The sequence below is a fragment of the Protopterus annectens genome, chromosome 3.part0 (assembly GCF_019279795.1).
Source record: "Protopterus annectens isolate FY-2018-M chromosome 3.part0, PAN1.0, whole genome shotgun sequence".
NCBI classification, from domain to species: Eukaryota; Metazoa; Chordata; order Ceratodontiformes; family Protopteridae; genus Protopterus; species Protopterus annectens.
In genome coordinates, this window is record NC_056731.1 from 1,521,474,421 (window position 1) to 1,521,496,318 (window position 21,898).

The window sequence follows — 21,898 nt, forward strand, 5'->3', positions numbered from 1 at the left end:
CCATGTCCACAAGGAGCACATCCCTTAACCCTGTTACCAGATATAGTGGACTGTTGAAGTGTGGTTGGAACCTTCCATTTATAATGGCTAAAGCGGGAACCTAACGTCGGCCCCCTACGAAAAGAAAATGAACAAGTAGAAGACAATATGTCATTGCGTTTAGCATTGGCCTTTAAGATATCCCATTGTTGGTTGATAACCCTCTTAAAAGTTTGTAAATTCCTACCAAGCGTGGTTACCAGTCGTATGGGTTGTTGTGCATCCTTGTCGATGTCAGATTTTTTTACTATAACAGTTCCACTTTAGATTGTTGTCTAACCTGATCCCTGGCCTGATAAATATTATCTTTATATTCCCTCTGGATAAACTGGTTATGCAGATCCTGTTCAAACCTGGCATAGGTCTCCTGAGTAGAATAATGTGGCGCATCCTCAAAAATTGCGACTTGGGTATATTGCGGATGATGTGGGGGGTGATAACTGCTATCATGCAATAATGTATTATACTGGGGATATTTTCTAAACCCCTCCGTTTGGAGAGTATGGTCAAAATTCCTAGTAACCTTCACATCTAAAAAGTGTTAGCTTATTTATTGGAATTTAAAGTAAATTGAATTCCTCATTTGTTCTGTTTGAGGTATTCAACAAATTCCAATAGAAAAGGTAGATTCCCCTCTCCACACCATCCAGCAATCATCCAGGTAGTGCCGCCAGATGTTAATTTCCTGAAGAAATAGATTGTGTGAAGCATCATAAATAAGCTGATGTTCAATATAGCCCATGAACAGACCTGCATAAATGGGGGTAAAAGATGCCCCCGTGGCTGGTGCCCTTAACTTGCCAAAAACATTTGCCAAAAAAGTGAAACACTTTTTTTCAGTACGTGTTCAGTTAAACATACCAGAAATGTATTGAATCCAGGGAGATAGATGTTAGCCTCGTCCAACCAGAAGTGCAACGCCTCAAGCCCAGCCCAGTGTGGAATGCTAGTATATAATGAGGAAACATCCAAAGTGCACATTAGCCACTCAGGCTCTAATTGCATATTCTCAATGATTTGTAAAAAATTGGCTGTGTCCTGAATTCTAGCATGAACTAGGGGCAACAGGGGTTATAAATATTTTGTTAAATAGGCCGACAGGCGTTCAGTCAATGATCCCCATCCAGAGACTATTGGTCTACCGGGGGGATTGGACAAATTCTTGTGAATTTTGGGTAGGAGATACAGATATTGAGATTGGGGGTTAGAAACTGTTAGATGGTACACAGTTCTTTTTTTTATTAATAATGCCCTCCTCCAAAGCCAAATTGAGAAAGTTATCAATTTCTTTCTTAAATTATGATGTCGGGTCTAATGGCATACCCATGTAGATTTGTCCATCCCTCAACTGTCTCTCCCCCTCAGCCAAGTATTTTTCCCAATCCATGATTACTATTGCCCCTCCCTTATCAGCTGGTAATATGACCAGATCCTGCCAGACTATCAACTGTTGCATAGCTAGTTGTTCAGACTTGGTTAAATTATTATTAATCTTTGGCATAATGGATTGGTTAAAGTGCAAATCTTTTAACACACAATCTTTAAAAATGCTTACATTTTTATTCATAGGTGGAACAAAATTACTTCTGTGGAAATGAAAATCAGTAGATCTTTGAGAATTTTCAGTATCCCCAAAAAATCTTAAATTCAGTAAAAGACAGAAATTCAAAACATCGTTCAATGTATTTTCGTAAACAAAAAAGCCAGGCACAAAATTCACTCCTCTGTTAAGTAACTTTATTTGACTTTCTGACAGAGTATGGCTGGAAATATTGTATACATTATTTTCCAAACCTAATGGGGTATTATCAGGTCCAATAACTGTTGTAGATTGTTTATTTGCCCTATGTTTCCTCCCACCCCTGCGTCTACCCCCTCCTAAAGGGTCATTGCTAGGACGTCTTTTAGCAATGGGACAATCATAAAGAGGGGTGAAATCAATGTCGGTGGCTGAAGAAGATTCATCTCCTGAGGTGCCACTGGGTCCATTACGACCCTTTTTTAATATAGATCGTGGTCTTTTCCTGTTTGGCCCAGATTTCTTTCTATCGGAGTCTGCAAACCTAACATTTTTCTGTTGAACCCCAGAGGGTTTACCCTTTCATAATCCATCACATCTGTTAAACTTATGTAACTTTCTGTTTTTCAGTTGTTGTTCAGGGGCCAACAGGTCCTTGGCTAGTTGGTTGAAATGCTTGGAGAAAAAAGATTCCCCCTCAAACTGTTTAATCTCCTCATAACTGGACTGTACTTCAACACAAAATTTATCAATGGTCCTTTCATAGTGGGGAATAAGAGTTTCAACAAACATCACTGAAGCCTTATGTTGTACTTGAGCCCATTCATCCAATAATGTCATCCATCCTAACCCGGAGTCCACGGGGAGATATCCCTCTGACCTTATAGGCCTTAAACAGCCTCAAATGCCAGATGTTAGTCCTCGGAGATTTCATACTCTTGGTCAACTTCAAGAACATACTAGCACAAATGTCCTCGGGATTCAAACCCCCCCAAAGCATCCCCTTCCTTATTGTTGGGCCCAAGTCCAAAAGCTAACAAATCATCTTGGTCTGCTGCTAGACCTTGTAAAAGTTTGGAAAAGTCATAGGTTCATAGGTTGGTACTAGGCTATCGGCCCTAGGGCCTATACAAGCCTAGCCATAACAATTTCCTGGCTATTTCTTCCCACACTATTTACTTCCCTGGATCCCTATCTAGCAGGGCAACTGACGTGATCCCTGGGGTGAATTTCCTTTCTCCCATCCAATCACCAAGGATGTTCTTCGTGTTTCACTGTTGCAGTCATTACATTTGAGTAATCTGCTGGCAGGTTGCCCTCAGTCAGCCTGAATTCCAAAGTCTTGGGTCCTGCGTCGGTTGCTGTCTTCTCTTCCATGACGTCAGGTAGTCAGGGGTATAAAACATGCAGCCGACGCTATTTTCTTCAGTCTTTCTTGCCACACGGTGCCCGAAGCAGAAGCATTTCACAAGTGCCGGTCGGCCGACTACTGAAATATTCGAGTTTGAGTTTCAGAACTGAAGTCTTCACTAAAGCCAAGTACTCCGTTGGAGAAACTTTTTTCTTGCTTTTTACTGATGTCCGAAAAAGTTAATAATTGTATTACTTGTGGGAAGCAAATAACTTATAAGGATTTCCATTTATACTGTATTTCTTGCCTAGGCGCAGATCACAACGTGCATGGCTGTCAGTTTTGTGCTAGATTTAACCAACGCACTATTAACTGTCGGTATATTTTTGCATCAAAGTATTTTGGAAACAGATTTAACTACCCAGAAATGTCGTCAAATAGCAATCCGACTACCGGAGTACATAAAAAACACAAAGAAATGGACAGAGAAAGGAAGTCGAGATCCAAAACAGACGATGAAGCTTCTCCTAAGCCAGTCACCAGTTCGCCGGTACTCAGTGAGGCGCTTTCGCAGCCCCTGATACCCGCTACCTTCAAGTCGCAGGCCTCTACCAACACCCATGTGGAGTCAGGCATGCCGCAAGATACTCAAGGTTTTGGACTGACGGATGTATCTCCCACTGATGGGTCCGGAGCCGCTGAGCAGGCACCAGCTTCTGAGGGTGTATTCAGACCTCAACATTTATATATCAAACTGACGCCAGCTGCAAAACCAAAGACAAAGGCAACTTCTAAAACTAAAAAAAAATGACACATGAGCCACATGCACAGGCTTCTATGCCTAAAAAATGATCAAAATGGCTGAAGACCGTATTACCTTGATCAGGGGTACTCATCCCCCTCCAGATAGGAGGCCTAGGCAAGACACTGATTATGAATCTTCGGATCAGGTTTCTCTTTCTTCTGATTCCTCTTCTGATCAGGAATTATCTATACCTCCCTATGAGGATTCTCATGCTGAGGAGTCTATTCCATCTGCATCTCCTCCAGAGGATTATTCATTTGGAAAAACCTTGCATACCTTGAGGGAGCATTTTCACTGGGAGAGTCAAGACTTCTTAGAATCAAAAAAGAGGCTCAGGGATTTCCTTCTCCCTCAGCACAAGCCTTTAGCCATTCCCCCTGTCTTAGACATTGTGGATGATGTGTTTTCAGAGTCAAGCTTGACCCCTGACTCCTTACCTCCGGCTCCCAGTAAGCCTGACAGATATTACAGGGTCCCTGACTCGTATAAATTTTTATTTAGAAACCCTGCTGCTGATCCTGAAACTATTTCACAGGGTCCAAAGGGAGATAAGGCCTCAACAGCAAAAAATCCTACCCCCTCTGACAGAGATTCAAGGGCACTAGACAGATGGGGAAAAAGGTTTATACATCTGCAACCTTGGCGGTCAGGGCTTTAAACTGTCAATTTCATATGCTTAAATACCAACAACATGTTATGGGATTGCTGAAACAGAAAATGATGTTGATTTCAGAATGTGCAGAAAATAAAGAATTGCAGGAATTATTGCATGCAGCTGAAGAAGTTGGAAAGCATACTTTGCAATGTGGTTTTGATTCCTTAGAGGCCTCCTGCAGGGCCGCAGTTACTGGATCTGTGATTAGGAGGCATGCCTGGTTAAAGGAACAAAATTTGCCTGGTCATGTTAAAGCTAAATTGCTAGATGCACCTTTAGAGCATGATTCTCTGTTTGGTATTAAGGCAGAAGAGGTTTTAAAGAAAATGGAAGACAAAGCTAAGTCTATGCAAACCGTTAAAGACTTTTACAAGTGCATCCACCAAGATTCAGTAGACACTGGCCTACAAAAAATTGGTCCTTTCCTGTATCAGACAGAGCTCAAAGGGGCAAATCCAGACGCCCAAAGGGTTCCAGATACCAGGTGCAAGATTCATACAGGTCAAAGCAATGGGGCTCATCTTCCTCCAAATCAGGGGGAAATAAAGCGCAAACCTACAGAAAACAGTCCCAATGACTTCCCTCTGCCTACACCAAGCACTTAACTTTTGACAGCACCCTTAGGGGGATAATTAGCACTTTTTGCTCAAAATTGACAGTTAATAACCCAGGACCAGTGAGTACTAAACATAGTATCACAGGGATACAGATTCCATTTCCACACTCTGCCAGTGGCAAACAGTTGGCCAGATCTGCCCAAAAATCAATGGGCAGTGGCACAGAAACAAGTTACATCCCTCATGGATTTGGGGGCCATTCAACCAGTACCAGAACCGGAAAAAGGACAAGGTTTTTACTCGAGACTGTTCTTGGTACCCAGAAAGGACAAGGCCTGGCGGCCGATACTGGATTTATCAGTTTTGAACACACACCTGGACATTCCAAAATTCAAAATGCTGACTTTGCAGCAGCTTCTGCCCATGCTGGGCAAGAATGCTTGGCTGGTGACATTAGACCTAAAAGAGGCATACCTGCATTACCCAATAAGACAATCATGCAGAAGATATCTCAGATTCAAGGCTGGCTTAATGCATTACCAATTCTCTGCACTGCCCTTTGGCTTATGTACTGTGCCCAGGGTCTTTACAAAGTGCCTGGCACCAGTAATTGCATTTTGCAGACAAAGAAGTATACAAATATATCCTTACTTGGACGACTGTCTCATTCAAGCAGAGAACAAGGACACTCTTCTTCGACACCTGGCGTTTGTGAAAAGGCTTGCAACATGCCTAGGGTACACAGTAAACGAAAAGAAATCACAACTGGTACCCTCTCAAAAGATAACATTCCTGGGTGCAAGCTTGAATACAACTGCCCAGATGGCTTACCTTATGCCAGACAAACAAAGGCAACTGACTACTTACTTCAAACTGATGGCAACAAAAACCCAGTCTTTTGCAAGACAAATTCTGCAGACTCTGGGCTTCATGACATCTTGCATCCTACTAATTCCATATGCAAGACTGCATATGAGGAAACTTCAGTGGTACCTGAAAAGTTTATGGAGTCAACATACACACAGTCTGGAAACAATGATTCCTCTCATTCCCTGCCTGCAACAGGAGTTTCTATGGCGGACAAAGGCCTGTCACCAAAACATGGGACGGCCCTTCACTCTACCCCCTGCCAGCCAAACCTTAATAAGACATATCAGATTATGCCTGGGGGGCCCACATAGCATGAAGATGCATTCAGGGCATATGGGCACCAAAACAAATGCATCTACATATCAACCAGAAAGAGATGCTAGATGTTCAAAATGCCCTAACAGCCTTCAAGGACTTACTTCATCCAGGACAACTACTGACAGACAGACAACACCACAACTACTGACAGACAGACAGCACCACAGTCATGTGGTATATAAACAAGCAAGGGGGCACACACTCATACCCCCCTTTGCAGATTAGCCATGGTACTGTGGGACACAGCTTTGTCCTACCAAATACATCTTCAACCTCAATTCCTGCCAGGAAAACAAAACACTCTGGCAGACGATTTAAGCAGAAACCTTATGGATCGTCACAAGTGGAAACTAAATCCACAAGTCTTCAGATTGATAAGAGAAATGGGGGACCCCAGACATGGATCTGTTTGCCTCTCCTCAAAATTATCAATTGAAAAGATTCTGCACAAGGATTTATCACAGACAAGCATGGAAAGTGGACGCCCTGTCCTTCAGTTGGAAAAACCTATCAGTTTACGCCTTTCCTCCTCTGCCTCTTATACCCAAGGTCCTCGTAAAAGTCAGACAAGAGAAGACAAAGATGATATTAATTGCCCTGGACTGGCTCCGCTAATACTTGTACCCAATCCTAAGGAACTTGTCTCAATACCCAGCATGGATCTTGCCTCAAAGACCACAACTACTTTCCCAGCAAAACAATCAGATCCTGCACAATCAACTACAGACTCTAAACCTGGCAGCTTGGCTAATCATGTAATCATACAAACACCACCTCTCAGTAAAGCTGTGAGGGATGTCATTTTGGAAGCCAGAAGGCCTAGTACTAGAAAATCTTATGCTGACAAGTGGAAGAGATTCTGTGCTTGGAATCAAGCACAAGGAACAGATACAGCAGAACCAAAATTCCTCAGATATTACAATACTTAACTGAGATGCTTGACAAAGGCCCATCTTTCTCGTCAATCAAAATCCATGCCTATGCCATTTCGGCTCATTACAACACAGAGCCACCAATCTTTTCTCATCCTTTACTAAAGCAGTAGCTTAGAGGAGCCAAAAAGTTAAGGCCCCCTAGAAGATCACCATTACCTGCATGGGACCTCAATTATGTGTTGGAAAAGTTCACCCTGCCTCCATTTGAACCAGCTGCTACCGCTGATATAAAGTTCTTATCATGGAAGACAGCTCTGCTACTAGCAATTACTTAAGCAAGAAGAGTTTCAGAGCTACAGGCCCTCATGGCTGTAGAACCTTTTATCATATTTTACCTGGACAGGGTGTCTGAGGACAAATCCTACTTTTATGCCTAAGGTGGTTTCCAGTGTGGCTCTTAACCAAACAATTCATCTGCCAACTTTTTATCCAAATCCGCAGAACAAAGGGGAGAGAATTCTGCATTCCTTGAACGTACACAGACAGCTAAGATTCTACTTGAGCAGGACTAAAGCTCTAAGAAAAACTGAGCAATTACTAGTGTCATATGCTGCAGGATCAGAAGGAAAGGCGATTTCAAAGCAGACAATTTCAAAGTGGATAAGCCACTGCATCCATTTCTGCTACTTACACCATGGTAAACCTATGCCCAAGGGCATTAGGTCTCATTCCACCAGCCTTTCTCAGAGGAGTACCAACCAAAGACATTTTAGAGGCTGCCACTTGGAGTTCTGTTCACACCTTTACAAAGCATTACCATTTGCGTCTCTACTCTAAGTCCAGGGCAGGCTTTGCCACTGCAGTGCTGCAGGGCCTTATAGCCGCACCTAATGCTGTTTAGCTCCCGTTTCCCAGCCATAGCTTTGGGATTCTACCCAAATGTAATGACTGCAACAGTGAAACACAAAGAACATAGTACAGTTGTGTACACTTACCATAAATGTAGATGTTCGAGTGTATTCACTGTTGCAGTCCAGGTTACCCTCCCGCCATCCCCCTGTCATTCTGAAGTTTATCTTTCTTTCACTATCTTCTACAACCTATGTGGTGTATTTGCTTGTAGATGAAGGTAAAGTTTATATTGATGTATGTATGTATGTGTATATATATATATATATATATATATATATATATATATATATATATATATATATATAATGCTACCTTTTTGGGGGCACCTGATATCGGGGGCAAGAAAAACAAAAGAAAATGGCGTCGGCTGCATGTTTTATACCCCTGACGACCTGACGTCATGGAAGTACTTCCAATTTCTTTCTGCTAGTTGCCTCAAACTTTCCGAACTTTAACCACTGTCATTGCAGTTCAGCACTGACATGTTTTTTTTTCTTTTACATTAACCATAAGAAATTTGATTGTGTACATTATCTGTTTTATTGTTTTCCATGTAGTTGTACTAATTTGTTCAGTGGCATTTTTATTCAGCTTGTGCTACCAACACACACCTTGTTTGAAGAACGAATGTTCTCCAGCAGGGTGTTAATGTACAGGTAATGCCTGCTCAAAAACAAGTAAAATCACTTCACGCAGCATGTTAAGCTGCCTTGAAGCTTGGACAGAAAACTGAGCAATTGGAAGTCATTTTTTTGCGCACACTAAGTTGTGCTTTTCTGTTTAATGAGAGTAAAAAAAAAAAAAAAGATAAAATGTATTTGTGTTTGTGGGTTGGACATGCACTTGCTAACAAATGGGCAGTCCTTCAGCATGCATTAGCTTCACAATAAGAAGTAAAAAACAAACAAAAAAAACCCCTGTAGTTTCTGGTATACTAATCCTCGGTGATTTACCACCAAATTGAGCATTCTTTGTAGACAAATCAGCACTGTGCACCAAAATCAAGGAGACTAAAGAAGCATGAGGGGAGGATGAAAAGTTGCAGTGCCTTGCATTCTGTGATTTTTTTCCCATTCGTTTGCTGTCAATGAGACATCCGAGGTGCATTCACTTAAAGTTGCTGTAACAGCCTGTTTGTGTGTGTTTCTATGTATGTCTGAGTTTGCCTATGCTTCTAAATGCGTTTACCTATGTGTAGACATTAAATGTTTATATTTTTGGATGTAAACTACATTCTCCAAAAGCCATTATATATGCTATAGCAAGTTTGAAACATTAGGCGAAAGAGCTGTTTTATATATAAACAAAAAAAGTATATAGTAATAAAAATATTCTTTCATTTTTCACCTGATATAAAGCAGTTTAAGAGAGAACTTGTTTAAATGCAGTAATGTGAGAAAGGGTAGGTGTTATTGGGGAAATAATGCCCGACCAGGAGCAGTGGCATTTTCATTCTGCTTGTGTAATGTACTGCTGATGCTCTTGGGTACATCTGTGTTTGTAACCCACAGTTCACATTTGAAAGCTAGTGTAGCATAGCTTGTGAACTTCATGTTCTCTGAAATTAACAAAGTAACACATGATTTTACCAGATATGTGTATTTTTTATAACACAAAAATAATGTTTCTAAAACAAAAGGGTAGAGAATGAGGGCAGAAGCTATTCTTCACTGTTTCATTATAAGACCACCTGAATGATTATAGCAGTACTGCATGTATATTGTAGGCAATTTTTCATCTGCAAGATTGTACAATACCAGAGTACACTGTACTTAGTGTTCTGTTGCATTACATTTAAGTATTTAATTGTTACAGGTTTATTTTTCAGACTGTTCTTCACATGCATTTATAATTCTATGTATTTTTGTTACAGCTTTTGCCTTTGCTGAACTAATTGATAACTCATTGTCAGCTACTGCTCGCAACATCGGAGTAAGAAGCATACAGATCAGACTGGTATGTAAAGAATTAGCTTGCAGTGTTGTAAACGAGACATGAAAATGGCTGTCACTGGTTCTTATAGGTTCTTATTTTGTTTCATAGTTATTTGATGAAACACAAGGGAAGCCTTCAATTGCTGTTATTGACAATGGGAGAGGAATGACATCCAAACAGCTAAATAACTGGGCAGTGTACAGACTGTCAAAGTTCACTAGGACTGAAGGAGTAGCTGAAAGGTTTGTAAACATTTAGAGTTAAAACTTTGCAGAAATGTACACATGTAAAAACTTGATTGTGTTTATGAAAAAGTTATTTTTATGAAAAAAAAATGTAATTTACCTAAAAGGTAACAATTGTTTGTTCAAGTAATGAGCACTTGATGTTTATATTGATCACAGCTGCAGTAGCCTTAGCTATATGGGTTAGGTCCTGCCAAGGATATAACAGCCAGTCAGCTTACAAAGCTTCAGAGCACCTTCCATATGCCCCAACTGTCAGGCAGCTTGAATTGAGCTGACTAAAAGACAAGTTTGGGTGCCAAGGCCTTCAGAGCTCCTCTGAGGCCTCCTAGGATCGACAGTGCGCTTGTGATGTTCCTTTGCTGGACAGAGGTGTCTCATTGGGGGAAATCTTCTATTTAATAATTTTGTTTATTGATACTTTCTTGTTCAAGAAAGTTATTTTAAAGGTTGGAGTTTTTTTTTTTCAACTGACTGTCATGAGTCTGTCCTGCACTTTTAAATAGGAGTGCTGTTTTTTCCTGTCATTTTAAAAGTTGTTTAAAGTAACTGAAAAGCATTTTCTGTAGAGAAATTGTGTTTATTTCACTTTATGGAGCTGGCAGTGTGTTTTAAAGTGCATTTTACTGTGTTTTTGTGTGAAAAAAGTAACTTTTCAAAACTTTTTATTTTTACTGGCATTTGTTGCTTGCTTTCCACATGAGAGGCACCATTTTCGTTCGACTTGACCATGAAACAATCTGTTGGTCCTATTGCTGTTGCTTCTTCCAGCCATAACAAGAAAACATTAAGCAAACAGCCTTTGCCGTCACAGTAGGCTAGCAGTTTGCCTCAGCTGCAGCTGTTTGCCATTAATTGTACCTCAAACCACTCCTCTTTTACCCAAGATCCCTGTGGTGTAGCACCTACAGCCACTGTGGACTGGGGGTTAGCCCAAGTCATCTGTGGCTATTCAGGTCCCGTTAATGGGCAAGGGAGAGTGACTGTTGTTACTGAGAGAGAGAACAGGGCAGCCTTCCTTCAGTAAGAATGTTGTGCCTATCCCTGGGAATCAGCTGCTGCCATTAACAGCACTGTTGGTCCCATTTTTACTGTCAAAAAGAAACAGAAAATTAAACATATAACTCCACCACCTCAAATTTTCTGACATAGGAGTAGTTAACTGGGTCTGGTTCAGGGTTTAATTCAGACTGTTGTTCCTTTTTGTAAAGCAGTTTCTGGCAAAACAGGGCTATCTCCTTTCCTGAAGAGATTACAGATTCTAAATCTGGACAGGAGGATGAAGAGACAGATACAGAAATTTTCCTCCAATTTCTGAGTCAGATTCAGAGGAGAGCTCAGTTTCTGATTCTCCATGTGGGAGATTATCATTCTCCGAGACTGTTTCTAGGATGTGTCAGTGTTTTCAGTGGGGGAACACTGAGATGTCCTTCAAGGATGCATCTGCAGTCCTTACAAATGGGTTGTCCTGTCGTCAGGCAGCCCTTCAGTCGGCCGGATTCCAAAGTCTGGGTCTGGCCTCGGCTGGTGTTGCACTTCACCCGACGTCATAGCTGCAGTTATTCGGGTATAAAGGCATCAGCCGACGCCATTTTCCTCAGTCTTTCTTGCCGCGTGGCGCCCGAAGCAGAAACTGTTCGCAAGTGCCGGTCGGTCAGAACCAGAGATTACTACTACCGAATACTTCTACTACTACCGAAGACTTCTAAAAAGCTAAGTACCCCGTTGGGGACTCTTTCTTGCCTCAGCCGATGTCAGAAAAAGTGAATAACTGTTTAACTTGTGGGAAACAAATACCTCATAAAGATTTCCACTCTTACTGCTTACCTTGTTTAGGCCCAGACCACGACGTAGCAGCTTGTCTAGCCTGTGCTTCTTTTAACCGGCGGACGCTTAGACGTCGGTCGGAATTTGCTGAGGAGTTTTTCGGCTCTGATTTTGCTTATATTATGCCGTCGGATCCTCCGACTACGCAAATATCAAAAAAGCGCAAGGAAAAGGACTGACACTCGCGGTCCGTGGTTTCGGCCGAAACCGCGGTTAAGCCAACCGCGAGTGTCTCGGTTTCGGCTGAAACCGAGCAAGCGGTTCTTCCTTCAGCCGAAAACTTACCTTCTACCGAGGCCTCTTCCAACCTGGTGGAATCGGCTTCTGAAATCCCACCTGCTGCTGCAGTTTCTCAGGAATTATCTGACACTATTCCCTTGGATATTTCAACCCCTGCACGTGGAGCTGCTAGGCCACCTGCAGCCATGTCCATTAAGGCCTTTGCCAGGGCTAAAGCAGCTAAAGCTACTAAATCTGTGCCTGCTAAGCCCCCCTCTCACAGGCCTAGCTCTAGTTCACAAATGCTTACTTTAGCAGAGGATCTCATTTCTTTAATCCGGGGATCCCAACCTCAACCAGACAGGGCCTCTCACCCACCTCCAGAGAAGAGGCCTAGAGCAGAGCCCCCTGAGCCAGTTTCTACAGATAATTCCTCTGATGATTCAGATAATACAGACCCTCCAGAGGCTCCTTTCTCCCCTTATGAAGACTCTGATGCTGAAGAGTCCATCCCTTCTGCCTCTCCGCCTGAGGAATTTTCCTTTGGGGAAACCTTGCATGCTATGAGGGAACAATTTCAGTGGCAGGGCCAGGATTTTTCAGACTCCAGAAAAAGGATTAGAACCTTTCTGCATTTACCACAACATAGGCCTTTAGCCATACCTCCAGATCTTTCTGTTGTAGATGATGCATTTAATGATGCTTGTACTGCTCCTGATTCTCTACCTCCGGCCCCTGCTAAGCCCGATAGGTACTACAGGGTCCCGGACACACATTATCATTTGTATAAGGCTCCTTTTGCAGATCCCGAGACTATCTCCCAGGGACCTAAGGCTGTAGCAGCTACCTCTGTCAAAAACCCCCTCCCCTCTGAAAGGGAATCCAGGTCCTTAGAGAGATGGGGTAAAAAGGTTTACACTTCTGCTACTCTTTCAGCTAGGGCCTTGAACTGTCAATTTCACATGATCCAGTATCAAGAATTTATGCTAGACCAGTTAACCAAAAAGCTGTCCTCGGATGAACCTTTAGACAAAAAATCTGTTCAGGAAATGGTACATAACATTCAGCAAGTCAGTAACCATTCTTTAAAATGCGGCTATGATGCACTGGAGGCTTCCTTTAGATCAGCCATGACTGGCACAGTTATCAGAAGGCATGCATGGTTAAAAGAGCAGGCCTTACCAGACCATGTCAAATCAAAACTATTAGATGCTCCCATGGATAAGATCAATTTGTTTGGCTCTCCTGCACAACAGGTGCTGAAGAAGATGGAAGAGAAGGCAAAATCTGTCCAAACAGTGAAAGATTTCTTACAGGTCCAACCTCCAAGGTTTAGCAGGAATTGGCCCTCCAAGAATTGGTCCTTTCCAGACTCCTCCAGAGCTCAGAGAGGCAGGAATAGGCGTTCAAGAGGCAGAAGCCAATCCAGGGGTGCCTACAGGGGACGCCAGTGGCAGGGTAACAACCAGCGAGGTACAGACACAGCCACCACCACAACTACAGAACAATCACAGTGACTTGGCTCTGGCACCACCTACCAGGGAACAACTAGAAGCACCCTTAGGTGGGAAGCTAGCCTTATTTTCAATAAACTGGCATTACATCACAAGAGACAAGTGGATTTTGCAGACAATAGACCAAGGTTACAGGTTTCACTTCCATACTCTACCAGGGAAGAGAGGAATGCCAAACCTACCTCCAAATCAAAAGGCAGAAGCTCTAAAACAAATATCTCAATTATTAAGGATGAGAGCTGTGGAAAAGGTACCATCTATGGAGCAAGGAAAGGGATTTTACTCCAGACTCTTCCTGGTACCAAGAAAAGAAAGCAAATGGAGACCTATTCTCGACCTGTCCGCTTTAAACACATTCCTCATTGTTCAAAAATTCAAAATGCTGACTCTACAGCAGCTTCTTCCCATTCTGGGCAAGGAGTCTTGGCTGGTAACTCTAGATCTCAAGGAGGCATACCTGCACGTCCCCATACGACCAAATTGCAGAAGATACCTCAGATTTCTTGCAGGATCAGAGCATTATCAATTCTCAGCATTGCCCTTTGGCTTATCTACTGCGCCCAGAGTGTTCACGAAATGCCTGGCATCAGTAATTGCTCATTGCAGGCTTCAGGGAATCCAAATCTACCCTTACCTGGACGACTGCCTGATACAAGCGGACAACAAAAACAAGCTAGCAGAAGACTTGAAAAGGGTCATTTACCTACTACAAGCCCTGGGATATACAGTCAATATAAAAAGTCAAGGCTGATACCATCCCAAAGGATAACCTTTTTGGGTGCAGAGCTGGACACATCGAAACAAATGGCATTCCTAACGGTAGAAAAACAGGAGCAACTACCTCTCTACTTCTTGGCATTAACAAAGCAGAACCATCTAACAGCAAGAAAAGTCCTGCAAGCCTTGGGCTTCATGGCATCCTGCATAATATTGGTTCCACATGCCAGACTGCATATGAGAAAGTTACAGTGGTACCTAAGGAATTTATGGTCTCAACACAAGCACAGCCTAGAAACCCAAATTCCAATAATTCCATGCCTGAAGCAAGAATTCCAATGGTGGGCTCAGGCCTGTCAATCAAACACAGGATTGCCCTTCCACAGCACTCAACCAAGCCAAACCATCACGACGGACGCCTCAGACCTCGGTTGGGGGGCCCACATGCTGGACAAGTGCATACAAGGTTTATGGACTCAAGACCAGCTGCACCTACACATAAATCTAAAGGAAATGCTGGCAGTAAAACTGGCAATTCAGACATTCAGACCATTTCTCCGACAAGGTCAATTGATAAGGACAGACAACACCACAGTTATGTGGTACATCAACAAACAGGGAGGCACACATTCGTACCCTCTATGCCGGATGGCACTGGACCTCTGGAATGTGGCCCTGAGCTACAACATTCAGTTACAAGCAATTTTTGTACCAGGAAAAGAAAACATTCTAGCAGACATATTAAGCAGGACTACCACGGATGCCCACGAATGGATGCTGCATCCGGACATCTTCAAAACCATTACAAGAAAATGGGGACTCCCAGAAATAGACTTATTTGCATCCCCACGCAATCACCAGCTAAAGAAATTCTGCACAAGGACGTACCACCCACTTGCTTGGAAGGTGGACTCCCTATCTTTCAGCTGGAAAAACCTGACAGCATATGCATTCCCACCACTTCCTTTGATGCACAAGGTGCTATTGAAGATCAAAGAGGACTGTCCAAGGATCATTCTGATAGCTCCAGACTGGCCAAGACAACATTGGTACCCATTACTGAGGAGCATGTCTCGGGAACAAATATGGCCCCTACCCCTGGTTCCCTTGCTGTTAACACAGAACAACTACAACATCCTGCATCCAAACCTGAAAACTCTGCAGCTGACTGCCTGGAACATTGCATAAGACTGATTAACCCAAATTTATCCCAAAGGGTTAAAGACATTATCCTGGAGGCTCGCAGACCCTCAACAAGGAAAAATTATTCAGCAAAATGGAAAAGATATCTCATTTGGAGTACTGCAAAAGGAGAAGATGTGTCACTGGTAAACATAGCCAACATCCTGGAATACTTGGCAGAGCTCTTCCACAAAGGCCTGTCCTATTCTTCCATTAAGATTCATGCATCAGCTATTTCAGCAGAATACGGCTTGGATCCTCCAGTCTTCTCACATCCTCTGCTCAGGCAGTTTCTGAGAGGAATTAAGAATGTAAAACCTCCTAGGAAGCCACCATTGCCAGCATGGGACTTGAACTTTGTGCTAGAAAAATTGACACTTCCTCCTTTCGAACCAGCAGCAACAGCAGAATTACAATACTTATCATGGAAAACTGCTTTCCTGCTGGCAATCACTTCAGCAAGAAGGGTATCTGAGCTACAGGCATTAATGGCAGTACAACCCTTCCTGATCTTCCATCAAGATAGAGTGTCCATGAGAACAAATCCTACTTTTATGCCTAAGGTGGTCTCCAGAGTATCTTTAAATCAGGCTATCCACCTACCTACATTCTTCCCCAACCCACAGAACAGGGGAGAAAGACTGTTGCATACCTTGGATGTACATAGACAATTACGCTACTACCTGGACAGGACCAAGGGCAATAGAAAAACTGACCAGCTACTGGTAGCATATGCAACAGGAATGGAAGGAAAAGCAGTTTCAAAACAGACAATCTCCAAGTGGATAAGAAATTGCATTAGATTTTGTTACTCCTACCATGGAAAGAAAACTCCAGAAAACATCAGGCCTCACTCTACAAGGGCTACAGCCACTACCACAGCTTTCCTACGAGGAGTGGCTACCAAGGACATTTTAGAGGCTGCTACTTGGAGCTCCGTGCATACATTTGCCAAGCATTATAATTTACCTTTATACTCTAGATCCCGAGCAGGTTTTGCCACTGCTGTTTTGCAAGGGATCTTAACTACACCATAATTTTATTTTTCCTCCTCCCCCAGTTTGGCTATGGTATTCTACCCATTTGTAAGGACTGCAGATGCATCCTTGAAGGACATAGTACAGTTTTGTACCTACCATAAATGTAGATGTCTGATAGGAATGCATCTGCAGTCAGGATTACCCACCCTCCTTCCCCTCTGTGGTACTCCTAGGGTATTTGCCCATCTTGTAGCTAGCTGGGGGAATCTATTATGGTGTATTTGTTTGTATATATGTACATACATGCATATTTTTTTTTTTTTTTGCTCTCTACTATTTGGAATCATTGGCATTTATCCAAATTTAGCCTTCCTAGAGGGCACCTGGCATCTGGGGCAAGAAACACTGAGGAAAATGGCGTCGGCTGATGCCTTTATACCCGAATAACTGCAGCTATGACGTCGGGTGAAGTGCGACACCAGCCGAGGCCAGACCCAGACTTTGGAATCCGGCTGACCGAAGGGCTGCCTGACGACAGGACAACCCATTTGTAAGGACTGCAGATGCATTCCTATTGGACATCTACATTTATGGTAGGTACAAAACTGTACTTTTTCTCAGTCCCTAAGAAAAATTATGTGAGCTGTTACAGGATGAATTTCCAGAACCTGCACCTATTCCTCCAGCTCTGTCCACTTTGGAGGATGTGTGTGTTACTACCTGCAGTTTTTGTGACAGTCAGCCAGCTGCCCCTGGCATATAGGATGTATAAAGTTCCTCAGTCTTTTAAGTTTTTGTACAGTCTTCCCAAACCTGATTCAGCAGCTATAGCTTTAGTTAATCCTGCTGCTTCTAAACACTTAAGTAAGGATGGGAAGGTTATTGATAAGTATGAAAATGCTTCTGCAACTTTTGATTTTTCAGAATTTTGAACTGTTGGGCTCATGTGGTACTGTTCTAAAGAGGTTTGCATAGCTGCTTTCTCAGAACTCTCAGATGTTAATGAGATTTTTAAATTCTATGTTGGCTAGAGATTTAGTTTTTGGTCCCTCTGCAGCAGAGGTGGTAAAAAACGGATGAAAGGGTAAGCTGGTACAGAGAATCTCTAACCGTTTTCATCCCTCTTTTCATAAATTTTCCAAGGGATTCTCTAACTTGTCTATTGTTTGTAAGAAACAAAATAAGCAGTCTCAACAAACTGTGGGTAAACAGATGTTTAAGAAGAAATTGCAAGGAGGTTCCAAGTTCCAGGAAGAATTCTGGAAACTCCTAAAACCAAGGACAGTCCAATAAAATCAGAATGACTATTTGAGAGACTTTATCGTCGTTGTCCCCCCACTGTGGCAACCCCCTTTTTTCTTCCAGAAAATCTGACTCTCCATTTCTCTTTTTGACAATAGATAATTTCAGTTAGATGGGTTCTTTAGATCATTCACCAACAGTACAGATGGCAATGGGAGGAAATTCAGCCTTTCCTGGGGATAATTTTTCAACCTGCAGACCAGACATTTTTGGTTCTACGTGTCCATTATACACTGTTTCATAGGGGTGATAGAACCAGTTCCCCCTTCCCAGTTGGGAAAGAGTGTTTTCAAGGATGTTTTTGTCAGAAGAAGAAAACACTGGGAGACCAGTTCTGGGCCTGTCTTTCCTAAACCTTTTTATGATACTGCCCAAACTCAAGAGGATGTCACTTTACAACCTGTTATGTCTTCTTCATTCAAGTTTCTTGGTAACACTAGATTTAAGAGGCTCATCATATTCCTATTCATCCAGACTTCAGATGTTTCTTAAGGTTGTTTGTGTCTGGATCACATTATCAGTTCTGTGCCTCACCCTTTGAACTATCTGCTGCACCAAGAAAGTTCACAAAGTGTTTAGCTTCAGCTGTACCTCATGTCAGGTTCAGGATATCCACATTTAGACGACTTTCTTATCTTTGCAGAGTCTTTTTCAAAGCATCAGCAGTCTGCTGGTTTGAGAGATCTGTTTTACAAGCTGGGATTCCAAGAGACCATTCCAAAGTCTTTTTTGACTACTCACAGGATTGTGTTTCTGGGATGTCAACTAGAAACCACAGTTCAAAGAGCTTTTCTTCCACAGAAAAACTAGATCTCTATCTAGATCTGTTTCTTGGGTTTTCCCCACTCAGACTTCTGTCACTCCGTTACTTCCTCAGGATTTGGGTTATCATAGTTTCCATGTTTCTCATGATGCCCCTGACAAGACTCCTCATGAGAAAGATACAGTGATATCTGAAGTCTCTTTGGTCACAGAACCAACACCCCTTTTCTTTTCAGATCTCAGTGCTGGGGTATGTCAGAAGAGAGAGCACTTGATGTAGACAGCATATACCCTAAATCCAGTTCTCCCCTCTCTCTCCCCATTCCAAGTAATCAATCACAACAGATGCCCTGGACTTTGCTTGGGGACAGTTTCAGAAGGAATAAAAAGTGCAATGTATGTGGGACACCAAGGACAAATGTAAAAGCGATTCTTGTAGTGTTCAAGGCACTCAACTTTGTGAATCATCACAACAGATGTCCTGGACTTTGCTTGGGGACAGTTTCAGAAGGAATAAAAAGTGCAATGTATGTGGGACACCAAGGACAAATGTAAAAGCGATCCTTGTAGTGTACAAGGCACTCAGCTTTGTGAATCATCTTCAGGTTCTTACAGACAATACCACAGTCATGTGCTACATCAACAAGCAAGGAGGAAATCTGGTTTATCCCCTTCACAGACTACAAATGAATGTTACTTTGGAATATAGCTTCACAGCACAATTTTTTTCAGAGCAAATTTGTGCGTCAGACAAACTGAGCAGGCCAAGGGCAGACTCTTATGAATGGAAACTGGATTGGGGGGATGACTTCCAAAATGTTAACAATCTGTGGGGAGTTCCTCAAGTAGACCTCTTTGCCTTGCCTCTAAACAATCAGCTGTCAGGATTCTGCTCTAGGACGCCATGCAAGAAGCCGTGGACATCAGATGCCTTTACTTTTCTTTGGACAGGAATGTTCCAGTATGCTTTTCCACTAATATCCAGGGTTCTTCTGAAGATTCAGAAGGAATTCCCAAAGATCACTGTGGTGACTTCCTTCTTTCCAGGCGACTCGGATTCTCCCTTCTTTTTGAAATAGCCAGGAGCAGTTAACACAAGCTGTCTCACAGACTGGATCTACTCACAGAGGAACAGTGGTGTTTGATGCTCCCAAACACCAGTCAACTTCAGCTGACTGCCTGGATGATGGGATGATGGTTAATTCCTTTTAGGTACCTGTTTACTGAGAATGTGCAACAAGTACTAACTGAGTCAAGAAAGCCTGCTATTAGAAAATTTGTTATTAATAAAATGAAAAAAAAATTAGTTGATGTCGACAACATAACCAGCACCCATTTGTGGCTAGTTGTGTGGTTTTACAGTATTTGTGTAAGTTACTATCCTGTAGTCTTTTGTACTCCTCAGTCAAGGTTCCTTTATCGGCCATTTCACCACATCTGCCCATGGATCCTCCTCTTTCAGCGCATTCTCTTGTCAAAATGTTTTTGAAAGGGGTTGTGCATAAGAGGGCTCCAAGAAAACTGGTGGCCTCTACTTTGGGTCTTAATTTTGTGTTAGAGGTGCTAACAGTTGCTCCATTTGAACCATGGCTGACTTGAGGTTCCTAACATGAAAACAGTTTAACTGGTTGCTCTGACCTCTTCAAGAAGGATATCTGAGTTGCAAGCTCTTAAGGTGAGTCAACCCTTTCTCATTTTCTGTAAGGATAGGGTTTCTTTGAAAACTAATCCTTCTTTTATACTTAGTGGTATCTGAGTTTGGTTAAAGCCAAGCTAGCCATCTCTTTGTTTTCTTTACTGATCTCAAAAATGAGGGAGAAGGGATACTACATACACTGGATGTCCACCCAAAAATGAGGGAGAAAGGATACTGCATACATTGGATGTCCACCCAAAAATGAGGGAGAAAGGATACTGCATACATTGGATGTCCACTCACAACGCATGTACTACCTTAATAGAAATAAATGTTTCAGATCTTCGGATCAGTTGTTCATTACTTGTGAAAGTAAGAGGGGACGACCTTTGTCAGAACAGACCATTTCCAAATGGTTGTCTAGGGCTATTACCTTTTGTTCTACTCACCACAGCAAAACTTTTCAAGATAGGATCCATGCCCACTCTAGCATGGCTTGGCTTCATCTATTGCGTTTTGGAAAGGGGTGGACTCTAGAAGAAATATAGAAACTGCAAATTGTTCATCTGTACATGCATTTTCAAAACACTAAGCTTGATCAGGCTTTGCAAAGACCATTCTCCAGGGGCTAATGGACTCTTCTCCTTCCACCTCCTAAATGTAGTAAGCCAAGGTTACTGCAGCAGTGATTAGTACGATAAGCAGAGTATTGTCGTTTAAGTAAACTTGCCATAACAGTAGATGTTTGAATGATCACTCCTGCAGTAGCTGCTCCCTCCCTCCACCCCCCCCTTGTTTTTTTGGTATTTCGTTTGACAGTGTGGTTGGTTATTTGTTATTCTACCTAGGTTTGTATTTTCAGGGCTCAGCCTCCCTCTTTCTCTTGGCAGGAAAGCTCTGAAGGGCTTGGTGCCCAAACATGCCTTTTAGTTAGCTCAGCTTGAATTGCTGACAGTTTAGGTGCTTGCAAGGTACCCTGAAGCTAGCTGTTATATATCTGGCAGGATATAACCTCATGTGGCTAAGGCTAATGCAGCAGTGATCATTCGAGCACTGTTATAAGTTTAATTACACAACTGTATTTTCCTGTTAGACTTCCAAAGTAAGACATCAATTTATACAAGGATGTTCTGTTATTCTTTTACTTTTCATTTGATATTTAGCATATAGATTCTGATGAATTAGAATAAGCTGCACTTGTTTTGCATTTTTGTCTGTACTTTGACCAGCTATTCCTTCAGGTGTATACAAGGACTCGTACAGTAGTGCTTTTCTCAGGTTAAGGTTTGGAGAGGGGCCAGGTGGCTGGCCATGTGAACTTAATTTTTTTTTTAATATCTACATGTTCAGTGACATTAGTAGGCTGCAGACTTGTTTCTGCCTGTGTGCCAACTGTCATTCCCTCCCTGAACGTGTATTGTGTTGTCCAGTCCAGGATGAATATATTGCACCTTAGTTTCACAAGGGTTTTCTTGAGCCCAGACCCACTCAAGCAGAAATGGCAGGAGAGTAACTACTCCACAACCAAAAAATTTGTTGCCTTTCCTAAAAAAGGTCAAACACTAGCTTCAAAATGACAATGTTGGAGACCTGGTATCCTTATTCCCTTCCATATTTCTCTTCCAGTTTGTCAGTATCTGACCCTCAGTGCTCCAGTTTGGTGTTGGATAATTTCAGA

The 21,898-nt window shown here is 42.4% G+C and overlaps 1 protein-coding gene across 1 annotated transcript in view; it reads left to right on the forward strand.

The window, feature by feature from the left end:
* SMCHD1 (structural maintenance of chromosomes flexible hinge domain containing 1) overlaps nucleotides 1-21,898 on the forward strand; it is a 3,546,415-nt gene that overhangs the window by 348,281 nt on the left and 3,176,236 nt on the right. Inside the window, exons 4-5 of the mRNA XM_044065561.1 lie at nucleotides 9,775-9,857; nucleotides 9,945-10,078. Coding sequence (XP_043921496.1) covers nucleotides 9,775-9,857; nucleotides 9,945-10,078 — 217 coding nt within the window. The remainder of the gene's footprint in view (nucleotides 1-9,774; nucleotides 9,858-9,944; nucleotides 10,079-21,898) is intronic.